Source organism: Folsomia candida, unplaced genomic scaffold (genome assembly GCF_002217175.1).
Source record: "Folsomia candida strain VU population unplaced genomic scaffold, ASM221717v1 Fcan01_Sc012, whole genome shotgun sequence".
NCBI lineage: Eukaryota > Metazoa > Arthropoda > Collembola > Entomobryomorpha > Isotomidae > Folsomia > Folsomia candida.
Genome location: NW_019091204.1, coordinates 2,031,757 through 2,044,250, shown reverse-complemented (window position 1 = coordinate 2,044,250; position 12,494 = coordinate 2,031,757). Strand labels below are relative to the sequence as shown.

Below are 12,494 nucleotides of genomic sequence, written 5' to 3'. Positions count from 1 at the left end.
TTAAAACCACACTGCATAGGTCGGCGTCCAAAAGGTGGTTTTAACCACCTTTTGGACACCGAGATTTAATGGTACAAATAGTTGAAAGTGGTCAATAGGTCATATCAATATGAAAAGATATAAATTATGAAAAGGGTCCAGACATGGAGAGTAATGATGGCGTGCCTGTTGACATGAATTAATTACGAATTATAATCGCAATTAGGTACGATTCTGCCAAATTCCAACTCCCCAAGCCGACCGGGTCATCCCCGAATTTCCTTGAGGCTTTAGTAAGCAAAATGAATTTGTTGAATCTTGCATCAATCTTGTCCAAAACTGAGACAGGATCTGGATGAGCGGCTTCATCAAAGTAAAAATGGATCGCAGATCCAGCGACGAACTGTGAGGCGGTCGGGTCCCCTAAAATGGTATCGGTCCAGTTTTGAATATATTCACGATCGTCGTCTAGGATCATGAGGGAGAAATTGGTGGACGTGTTGTACCCGGCGGCTCGGAGATTGGGACCTAGATGTTGCGTGATAAAGTCCCGTTCCTTGGCTGCCGTGAAACCGCACGTGTTCCAACGGTGAGCAAACACGAATCCGGTCATGGGCTCGTTTTGGACCGTCATTCCCCACACGTCGACACCCGCATCCTTGTACGCGTCTAGGAATCTAGGGCGACGAAAATGTATTAATTTTTAAAATGTTTTTTTCTAGAAAACTAAACGTTAAAGTTTAAAACATACTTGATCAAATATCTTGAATACGACTCCCAAATAGTGGATCCCGGTCCGTCTCTCAGAGTTCCATTACCATTTACCATGCCGTTTGTCTTCATCCAGGCCGGTGGAGCCCAAGCGGACCGTAAAATTTGACAGGCTGGGCCGCTAACTCCCTGGCCAATTTCAATTGTGGAATCTGAGCAAAGTTATTATGTAAAATTAAAGAGTAACAGTAAGAGTAACAGTAAGAGTAATTAAAGAGTCAAATTAAAGAGGAGGTGCACTATTGGTGCACCTCCTCTTATGGAAAAAAATTCGCTAACCAGTTTCTTGAACTGGCTTTGCAACGGTCAACTTGGATATCAAGAGTTATATTAAGGTAATTACAAGCTCTTGGCAACCATTCTCATCTCATCTAACCTTTACAGAACTATTCTTCTCAGATATTCCACTCAGCCGAGAAATGCAGCCACGTCTCAGCAAACATTTAACGGTGATGGTGATAGCTGCATGTCATCAATATCCTCAAGAAATTGTCGTCCTGCATTATTGTTATCACTCGACTTTGATAACCTTAAAATTGAGCGAACACGGTTGTCCACGTTCTTCTTAAAAAACAAGTGGCCATGTGACTCCGTTCACCCAGAAGCTTGTGCAAAGGCAGGCTTCTTTCATTTGCAAACAGAAGACAAGGTAATTAATTTTACTATTCATTTAGTATGCCAACACATTTTTTTTATCGTCAGGAACTAAAAGCTATGAATTGCTTGTTCATCAGGTTCAATGTGCTTTCTGTCGTGTAATTGTTGGAGAATGGGGAAAGCATGATCATCCACACACTGAACATCAAAGACATTTTCCTAAATGTCCACTTCTACAAGGTCTCCCTGTCGGAAATCTCACCATTCAACAAGACGACGTTATATACGACGTTGAAAGCAACAACGGATACGATGTTTGTGGGCATTAGCTTTTTTTCATATCTCCTTAATGTGAAATAGAGAGAATACGAGTTAATGTAAAATGTCCTAATCTAAATTAATGTAAATATTATACTCCTTAACCGCACTTTTTTATAGTGTAATGTAAATTTGTAAATATGTCTTATTTATTATTTTTTTTGTGTTCGGGGCTTATCCCTTCTCGTACGACCCAAAAATCAAGAAAAAAAACTACACAAAAAGGTACGACGAGAAGGTGGATTATAGTTGTTGGCTTGATAAAACAATTCTGCAAGCACAAATCTAATCCACCAACTCAGAGTGCTTAATCATCATGGATATCACCGTCGTATATCTACTCAACATGTTCTAATATACGACCACACTCACATTCTTAACACATGTGGAAATGCACCATTCAACACAGAGGAGAGATAGTACCTTACATATAAGTATACCACTACCACCATCCAAAACTTTTCCCGTTCTCTTTTTTACAAAATCAGGCTTTGACTAAAAAAATACTTTTTTAAAATTTTCTAATATTTTTTTTGTAAAGCGTAATTTTTGTATTCTCTTCCTCGACTTTGTTTTTTATTATTTGTTCTGATTCGTTTTTAATTAAAAAAAATTAAGTGCAAAAAATGGACGAACCACACCCACCCATTCCCCCGCTCCCCACTCCCGTTACGCCCACCCGTCGATCCCTTTTCGTCCTCAGAGCTGTTATACACACTACTTGAGCTGTAAAAGGAAAATCAGAAGTTACCAATAATCAGTCTGTTACTAACCATATGTGTGGTCTCAAAACGGGTATTAATGAATTCAAATTATGCCACGACCATGAAAGTAATATGCCTTGGAATAATTTTACTTACCCGCCATCGGGACCGCCGACAGGCGGTCTGTTACCGCCTCCCTGGCCATCTACGGTTCTGGAAACAATGACCAGCAACGCAGCAAATTTGATTAAATATTTTTAGTACATTTGGAATAGTATTATTTTTTGGGATAAGTTTTATTTTGAACGTTAAACTCAAGACTCAGACTTCACATAATATAGCATACTCAAGGTTGTGTTAGTTTATAGAAAAGCGACGTTGTCAATAATGAGATACCTATGCGATGTTCTCACCAAGTGCACAACGCATGGGGAATTCCTGTTCGTCGTCATATCCAGTTTAAATTATGCTAAGCGTTGCCACACTAATCTCGGATTAGTTTGTTTCTGGCTATCCATTGTTAATAGTGAGATAAATCACGACCAATCTAAAGTTGATTGATGGCTAATTAACCACAGAGTTTAACAAAAGGCAGCCACACTAGCAGGCATTTAGGGCCAATTCACTATAATAATAATAATAATAATAATAATAATTTTATTTATACTCACTTTAACTCTTAACACTGCATAATGACAACACTGCATAATAACACTGCATACTGAAACGCGTTTGGTAGAGTACTAAATATATTCATACTTTTGTAGAGATATTCTATCCTCTGGATTATATTTCGTGGTGTACCAACGCGCGAAGAAAAGGATTAAGTATTCAGAATTAATTCCCCGGGGAACAGGAAACTAGGTTGAGGCATGTTTAGATTTTCGAAAATTATTAATTTAAATGCATTATTTGTAATATTTGTAACAATTATCACGTAAACATTTCCAGCGGGGAAGAAACGTTTGGTATCTTTTCTACATTTAGTTTCTATATTGTCGAATTTATACGCAAATTGGTATCCAATCGGACAGCTGCGTTCTGTATTTTTGAACTGTCGGCATCTATGGTCGAAAAAAGGTTCCCTGGATATCTGCAAGGCGGAGTGGCTGACCTTAACAGTAACGGACAGTAACAGTTAAAAAAATTTCTTATTAATTCTTGATAAAATTTCTGTTTTGGAGTAAGGACCCTGCTGTACCTCCACTTCAAAATATTAGGTGTTTGACCTTGCTGTTGCCACTCAAGCAGGTCACAAAGTCAAATAACGTGAAATATAATTAAACATAAAAAGTGGAATATTATTAGGAATTGTTATCGAAACTTTGTCGTAGCTCTTTTTGGAACTATATATTTATCGTTTGTCTTCATAAACCTGTCGTGTTTTACTAGTTGCTGGAAGGAAGGTTTGGCGCAATTCAAACACCCCACGGCTTAACACACCTCCACGGTTTGCAGCTGGTTAAACATGGCCTAGAAGTAGGATATTATGTACAGATTTGGTCCTGGTTGTCAGTTTTGGAACACCTACTTCCAAACAATGCCGAAGTTCAAGAACTGAAGGACAAGACAATTTTTTCACATGATGAAACCTACAAAGTTAAAAAGTGAGTCAATTACATATAAGTATGCTGCTGAGAAAAAGGCCCTTCTGCGCTGGAGCTGTTTTTCTTAGGAGAGAGAAAACAAGAAATGTGCACAAAACCAATCTAATGTATAATTGCCCAGAGTATGTGTGTTAGTAGCTTAAATTTTTATTATGCGCCATCATTTAGAAAGTGATAACTATTAAGCGACTCGGTTTCGATATTCGTCCACGCCCTCACGTCGGGGTGTGTCAAATTGTCAAATGGTAAAAAATTCAAATTTGCAGAATTTAACAAACTGAGCGCTTTACTCGGTGTGTTCTCACGTTACCCTATTTCAATAATTACTTATGTCAATTCGTAACCTATGATCCGAGGGCAAACTGTTCATGTTATGACAATAATTTTGTTTGTTATTCTTCATGCAATATTATTAGAAGATGGCACGACATGACGGGCATTATGACTAGTAAGATGACGTCACTGAAAATTGTTTTCCAAATTGCGCTCTTCATATTTGACGAACGGTGGTGTAGCTTGGACTAATTTGGGCGCCTGTGTATCCCCCTCCTAACCCACTTAAAAACTGGAAATCAAAATTTTTAGCAGAAGGGCCTTTATCTCAGCAAGGGTCACATATTCTCAAGAATTTTAACAACTATTCGCGAATTTCAGGACTAGGTACTGTTTCACACATCCACTAGCTCAGATGGTTTCGGGACCCCTGCATCACGTCCAGATTGTTGAAATGTATCAAAGCGGCTTGGGCAGTGGGTTACCATTGGAGAAGAACTTTGTTTCTTACACATTGTGCTCTAATTCTTCCTTGGCGCCGGAACCAAAGGCAAAGTTTCACTGTTGGAACGATCACAGCTCTCATCCCTACTTTGCAATAAATCCAGTAAAGACAGAACTACTCTTTGACTCGCCACCAATCTATCAATTTCATGACATTGTGGGCGACCAATGGATACGAAGAACTGTTGAAGCTTCTACACCAGGCTTGGAGACTGATGCCTTCGTTGTGAACCGACCTCCAAGATCTTTTCCGGGACAAATGAGTTTTACATGTGGGTATTCTTCGCTACATTAATAACGCTTAGCATCCATATTGCTTTTCATAAGTATTAATAGTTTTAAAAGAATCCGAGCTCCCAGACGGAAGAAGTGTCGCCAGGAAGTTAGAACGGGTATTGGGTCTTCATTTAAGAGGAGAGGCTGGAGTTGATTACAGAATTTCGGTTTATCACACTGGAGGTGATGGTGATTTACACATTGATGCATTTCGACCACCAAACCTACGCAATCAGCCATACTTTTTTGCCAACAGATTAGGGACGCTAATTGTTTATGTAAGATTAAATAAGACGAAAACTTTGTGTTAAGTAATTATGTAAATATTTGTGAAACCAGATGGGTGACACAAAACTCGGCGGAGAAACTGTATTTCCAGATTTGGGCCTAAAAGTTAGGCCTCTACGGGGCTCTGGTCTATTTTGGACACACTACAAGAGAAATGGTAAAATTAACTGGAAGTCGTGGCACAAACCGTGTCCCACTGTTCTTAGATCGCGATGGTTCATGTCTATTTTTGTGATGCAAACTGAAAATATGTTCAAGCACAAGTGTACTCTTAACCCGGATGAATAATTGTCCAGTTGCATGTGTATTTTAATAAATTGAATTTGTTTTTTTGTATGATTTATAAAGAATTTTAATTTGGGCAGGCCAGATGTTAATTATGTGTTTTACAATATCTTTTGAATAAAGCGTAAAGTGAGTATTGGCAGATATCCACCATCACCAATAAAATTTACTCTTTGCCTTCACTCGTTTAAAAAATGAAGTAATCATTCGCATTCACTATCGTACTTAAGGTGACGTTTGATTCTGTCCACGGCTCGAGTGTGACGATTTTTTAAATAATCACGACAGCAACCATTAATAAATAATACTCTTAGGTGAGATAAATTTTATGTTTTAATTAGAACCGAAATAATTTTCTATTATTTAAATACATTAATGAACCAATGACAATTATCAATTAGCTTCGGGAATTCTCAAAATTTTGAAATATCGGAATTTTAAATTTTATTTTTCCTAGTTATAAATTCAGAAAATTAATTCTTCTTTCTATCCTGAACCTACAAACTAACCAACTAATTTTCCTTGATGTTCCTCACAAATTTTGGTCATTTGAACCTTAACCAGAAGAGCGGTTAATATTTACTAATTTTTCTTTACTTTTCACTTGCTTTCAGAATGTATATTATATATTAAAAAATATATATCATGCAATTATTTTTATCCTCATTGGAGCGATGATAAATTATCTATGAAACTCAAATGTGATAAAATTAAGTAATGCTGCGACAAATTAAAATTACAGATAATCATAATCTAGATAAAGTTATTGTGAAGGTCATCACAATATAACTTTTATCTTATTGAGTGTCATGTAATATCATAACTGGATCTCAAGCCAGGAAATTACGTCGATTTTAAACATTATTTTGGGCGGGTTATCCGAACCATAAGTTTGACCTTCGATAACGCCGTGAATGTGTCGATGTTGTCACACATGCCGAAATTTGATTTTGACGTTTTTCGTCATATTTTTGACAGTTTTAACAAAATTCTGTATTTTTTAAAACAATATAATGGGATAGATATTTAGGTTTGAACAGTTTATGGTACCAATTTTAGCCCCCGAATGACGGCGCGCCGGCGCCGCCGAGTATTTTGAGAGCGCCACGCCGCCGCCGAAAATACGACGGCGTGCCCGGCGCGCCGCCGCCGAAAATACGACGGCGTGCCCGGCGCGCCGCCGCCGAAAATACGACGGCGTTCCCGGCGCGCCGCCGCCGAAAATACGACGGCGTGCCCGGCGCGCCGCCGCCGCAGAAGATTTTTGACCCTCGCGCCGCCGCCGCCAAATATTGCTCGGCGTCGGGCTCTGCACCAGACATGACCTAATATTGTTTCAAAATAACGTGAACAAACACGCCTTGGTGAATATTCTGAAAAAATATGTCAAGTCAGTTACTTGCAAAAATGATGGAAACACTCATGCAAAATAATTCCATCTCCAGTATCCACCATATTTAGACAGATGGAACAATCGAACTCCTGCGTGGCATAAAATAAGTCAGATTGTTGGATTTGTTTCTCCAATTTTTTGTCCTCGTTGTTGTCCATGATAGATATTTTGGGTGGTGGAGCAGATTCCAGAGAAATTTGGATAGCAACTGAGGCGTTGGATTCAGCGACTTCGTTATCTAGGATTAGTGTGAAGTTAGCCTATCCTAGAGGATAGGATGGGGCTAGAAATAGCCATCCTAGAGCCGATTCGGCTTATTCGGCTATTTTCATCCTTATTTATCTAGGGGCGCACCAAAATCTAAAAATTGACCGTAGGGAAGTAACAAAATAACTTGCGAGGCTTCCTCAACGGTAACAATCTCAAAATTGGAGATGGTCATGTTACGTATAAATTGCGATTTTAATTAATTAAAATGTCAATTATTTAAATTAAGAAAATTAATTACTAATTTATATTCTGACAGATATTATTCAAGCTGCTCCAACGAGGAATGACTGAGCCCAGGGGTAAACACAAATATGGTTGTCTATTGGATTGGTTCTGTCTTTGTTGTTTTGTTAGACAAAGACCTTTCTCTTTCCACCTGGCCCTTCAGTACACTTTAAGAGCGTAAGTGAGCAATACTGCACTGGATATAAGTTGCGGAACTGAGGTATAACGGAGTGGGAGGGTGTGCATGCATATTTTTCTTTGTTGCCCATGCCGTCAGCATGCAAACTACCATATTATTGACAATTTCAACTCTGAAGGTTTTTGTGCATGAATAAGTGCTAGTTTGATTGTCTAAAATGTTCAACACAGTAATTTGTGTCGTTTACACCACAAAGGAAACATATTCTTAAATTTGCCATACCGAAAACTAATAGCGAATTCGGTAAACGAGGATTTATAAAAAATTATAAATATCTATCTAATCTATTTAATTTATACGAGGGTACATTTTTAATCACTGTCCATTGAAATTGATCTCGATATCAAAAACTGTTTAATCAATTACATTTTTTGGTTTTTCAAAATAATCTCCTCCCAGATCAATACATAGTTCAATTCGTTATCTCAGTTGTCTCATTCCCTCACAATAAAATTTCTTCGAGAGCCCGTTTAACAAATTCTGCACGATCGAGACAAGTTCATAGTTGTCAGCAAAACTTTTTCCTTTGAGATATTTTTTCAAATTCGGAAACAAATAAAAATCACAAGGTAAAAGGGCTGCATAATAAGGGGTGTGGTCGATTTCTCAGAGCTAGGAATTCTCCAGAAAAGCCTTCACAATCTTGGCCGTAGGAGAGGATGCCTTGTTGTGAAGAAGAAAATAGGCTCTCCGAAAAGCCCGTGTCGCTTATTCCTGATTGAATAACGAAGGTTCTCCAAGACATCCAGATAATGATGAGCATTTATTGTGTTGCCTTTTGGTATAGAATCCGTTAATAGTACTCCATTGGAATCCAAGGAAACCGTGGTCAACACTTTCCCCGCAGTGGGTTTGGATTTTGCCTTGATTTTCCTACTATTACCTCTTGGCACTCGTTGTTTTGTTGTTTTATCTCCGGATCATAGTAGTGAATCCATGTATTATCAACGGTCACTATTTAGGAATGGAAATTTTGAGGGTCCTTGTTCCAAAATTGCAATAGGCCTCGACATAATTCCACAGGTTATTGTTTTTGTGCTTCCGTAGGCAAGCGTGTAACCTATTGGGGTAATAGCTTGTACAACCCCAGTCGTTCACGTAGGATGATACTAACTCATTTCCTCATTAATCTTACGGATAGTTACACATCTGTCTAATTGAAGAAAATCACCGACTTTTTGGTACATGAACTAGTCAGATACGGAAATTGGCCTTCCTGGTCGAGGCTCATCTTTTACGGTCAGTCTGCTACCCTTAAAGTCTGTCACCCACCTTGAAACAGATTTATAAGATGGAGTAGCTTCCCCGCAGACGGTTTGTAACATTTTATAAATTTCCATCGCCGATTCACCTTGTAATGCAAAAAAGAGTGGTTGATGGGATCTCAATATTTGTAAATTCCATTTTTGCACGAGAGATCTGACTTTAACGAAATGTTGTGAGAGAATGCTACGCCGGAATTTCATGATTTTTGGTACACAATGTACAGGATGTACAACGCTGGAAAATCTACCATCCCAGGTCCCAAATGGGGACGGAACACTTGGCGGCGCACAGCGCCGCCAAAATTTTGTACCTTAATTATTTTTGTAATTTTAAAAATTAAAAACATTTATTTAATTTACGAAAGTTCAACTTAAAGAGACCCACCAAATCAACTGAATATCTCAGTCTGATCAAATAAATTGAACAGTAGTGGAACACTTCAGTATGCGGAAGGAACCACAAGAACACTTGGGTTTCAGAAAAGAACAGAACATCTAGGTTGTAGAAAGGTACAAAAGAACAGAACACTTGGGTTGTAGAAAGGAACAGAAGAACAGAACATCTAGGTCTTAGAAAGGTATAGAATAACAGAACACCTCGGTTTTAGAAAGGTACTGAAGAGCAGAACACTTGGGCTGTAGAAAGGTACAAAAGAACACAACACTTGGGTTTTAGAAAGGTACAGAAGAACAGAACACCTAGGTTTTAGAAAGGTAAACAAGAACAGAACACCTAGGTTTTCGAAAGGTACTGAAGAGCAGAACACTTGGGTTGTAGAAAGGAACAGAAGAACAGAACACCTAGGTCTTGGAAAGGTATAGAATAACAGAACACCTAGGTCTTAGAAAGGTATAGAAGAACAGAACACCTAGGTTTTAGAAAGGTACAAAAGAACAGAACACCTAGGTTTTAGAAAAATACAAAAGAACATAACACTTGGGTTTTAGAAAGGTACAAAAGAACAGAACACTTCTGTTTTAGAGGTACAGAAGAACAGAACACCTGTCGTTGTTTGGCTGAAAAATTGTTTACAGGGTGGCCCTATGTAAGCGTGAGTGAAATGAAGTGTTAAGGCTTCAACAGTTTTTGCTCTACAAAGTTCTAGTTAATTTTAATTGAAAGCCCATTAAATTTAATGTAGAAAATAATTGCTAGTTTTCAAAATTTGCTACAAATTCGTTTCTACAGCGCTGAAGACGTGGCTTTCTGCATGTCGCCTGAGCACGGACTGAATCCGTGGATAAATTGTATCATCCGGTGGTCAAAGATTTTTTAAGGCTTCCACACTTTTACTGGGTTAAGAACACAACTTTTCCCCTAACTTCTATTATATTTCATAGCCCGGGGTTTTGAATCCAGTAAGGAGGATGATTATTCCTAAGTAGAGATAAAGTCTGGAATTTGGCTTTTTAGCCGCGCTTGGCTCATTTTTGCACTATAAGTTGGTGCTGAGTCCTGCTAAAACGTTCAATCGATTCCAACGAGTAGGATCTAATTTAGGATATGCACTACGGACTCGGAAACTTATTCTAACAAATATAATTTTATCACTTTCCCCCATTTTGGCCAAAATGTAGAGAAATTACCTTAATTAACACTCACTTACTAAAACCATCACAAAACCAGGATCGTTTGACCTGACTTTTTTCTGCATACTCTTTGATGGATTTTGCGTAGACGATGTCATTTTGTTTGTTAAAAGATTCCTCCACAGTGAAAATATCCTCATCTGTAAAGGATTCGCTTATCTTTGAGCGTAAGTGACCTCTTCATTTATTTAATCAGACTTTCTTTATGGGGTGGTCGACATTATTAAGGTGCTGCGTATCTAAGCCTCGGGTCCAAGGGTCCGTTTAAGCATACGTTAGATAATTTTCGAGATTTTCTTTGTGGTGGGGGGATGTCGGATTTCCGCTTAGCATAAATCATGTTATTTTGTTTGTTCAGTTTCTCTCCCACTGCAGTGGAAGAGATTTTCACAGTGCACTGTGAAAATCTTCTCAGCAGGATTGTTGTGTAGTTTTGAATCGCGTACCGGCGGATCACCGATCTGCATTTGTTAATTGTTGAGGATTGTTGTTGTTTTCTCAACATGTCATAGGTACCTCGTCCTACCGCCCGTATACCAAGATCCTCCCTCAAAGTCCTTTAAATTGTATTCTCTACGGCCTTCATTTGTGAGGCCAACTTTTTCTGATATCCGCGTGGATTTCGTCCGATTCTTGCTTTCAGTGCTTGTACCATAGTTGGGGACCGTACACTCCGAAGGCGACCGGATCTTTCAACGCATGCCCGTTTGTTTACTTCCGTTTGATTTGTTTCAAATCTCTATTTATGACTTCGAATATGTACCTCTGGGATTCGATTTTAAAGGGTGTTTATTTAATTCGACATGTTCCACTGCTAAAAGAAAACGATTGTTTTTCTAACGGCAAAGCCAATGTTTTTCTTGGAGATACCTTGGTGCTTGGCCTTTCCAATATTCACTTAAATCATGCCCTCAACCTTTCGTTTGAGACTTTGTGGTAATTTTTTAAAAGTAGTTTTTAATATGGAATTGCGCTTTTCTTAAACTTTCAATGCTAGCTACAGTCTAGTCGATGGTTTGGGATCTTTGTGCATATCCTCCTGAAGTACGACTCATAGGTTCTCCAATAAACCCGCATCCGCACTTAATCGGACTACACCTCTTTGCTCCGCGCCCTTGAAGCTAACCCGTCAACTATGTAGCTTCAAAAAATTTAGTTGTTTAAGCTGGAGAACCCAGGCATGAAAATTATTTTTCTTATTCGGAAATAATTCCTTGTTCTTTATGTTATCGAAGTGTGTAGATAGCAGTTCCTACATATTATACATCGCATTGATATTCTGTCCTTTTGGTATAATATGGAGCGATGTTAAGCCACGTGCCCAAACCACCAGCTGTCATAATTCTAAATTCAAATTTTAGGACACTAATCTTTGACACATCCGATTTTTTTCGGTTTTTATCTCGAACTTTGTCGGTTTTTATCTCGAATTTTGTCGGCTTTATCTCGAATTTTGTCGGTTCAATTCTGGGTAAAGTTCAACTGGGAATTCATCAGTCCAGAGGATATGGCGCTATGGTTCTTGACCTTGTCTCTTTTCACCCAAATGGGTACTTTTTTGAAGTATTTCACCAAATGTAAGAAGGTCATCAAAATTATTTTGAGATATTGATGGCCCTCTGGATAATTTATGAGCTTTGTGATCCAAATTTGTCGATTTTACAAACTTCCTCGCTATAGAACTGATAATTTTCTCATTATTGGTTTGGAAGCACTTATGTAACTCTTTTTTAGAATTATTTAAGTATCGAACTTCCAGTTTTCGGATGAATCCTGTGCTTAATCATTCATTTTGTATTAGGACATAATAATTAGGTCACCTAATTTAGGTGACATTTTTCTGCATCTTAAGGATCGTTTTTATCCATAAAAAATTCTACTGTTCCATAGCCTTATTGTTTTCTCGTCACATCCAGCTTTCACTAAAATTTCTTAAACTTTAATAGCTGT

The 12,494-nt window shown here is 38.2% G+C and overlaps 1 protein-coding gene across 1 annotated transcript; it reads right to left on the bottom strand.

Annotated features, from left to right (window-relative positions):
• Positions 1-178: 178 nt before the first annotated feature.
• On the bottom strand, positions 179-2,821 carry LOC110855500 (putative glucosylceramidase 4). Its single transcript, XM_022103907.1, has 6 exons — positions 2,766-2,821; positions 2,526-2,582; positions 2,311-2,391; positions 1,610-1,692; positions 731-902; positions 179-656 (listed from the first exon to the last, which is right to left on the bottom strand). Exons 1-6 carry the CDS (start codon positions 2,819-2,821, stop codon positions 179-181), a joined length of 927 nt encoding a protein of 308 aa, XP_021959599.1.
• Positions 2,822-12,494: the final 9,673 nt, after the last annotated feature.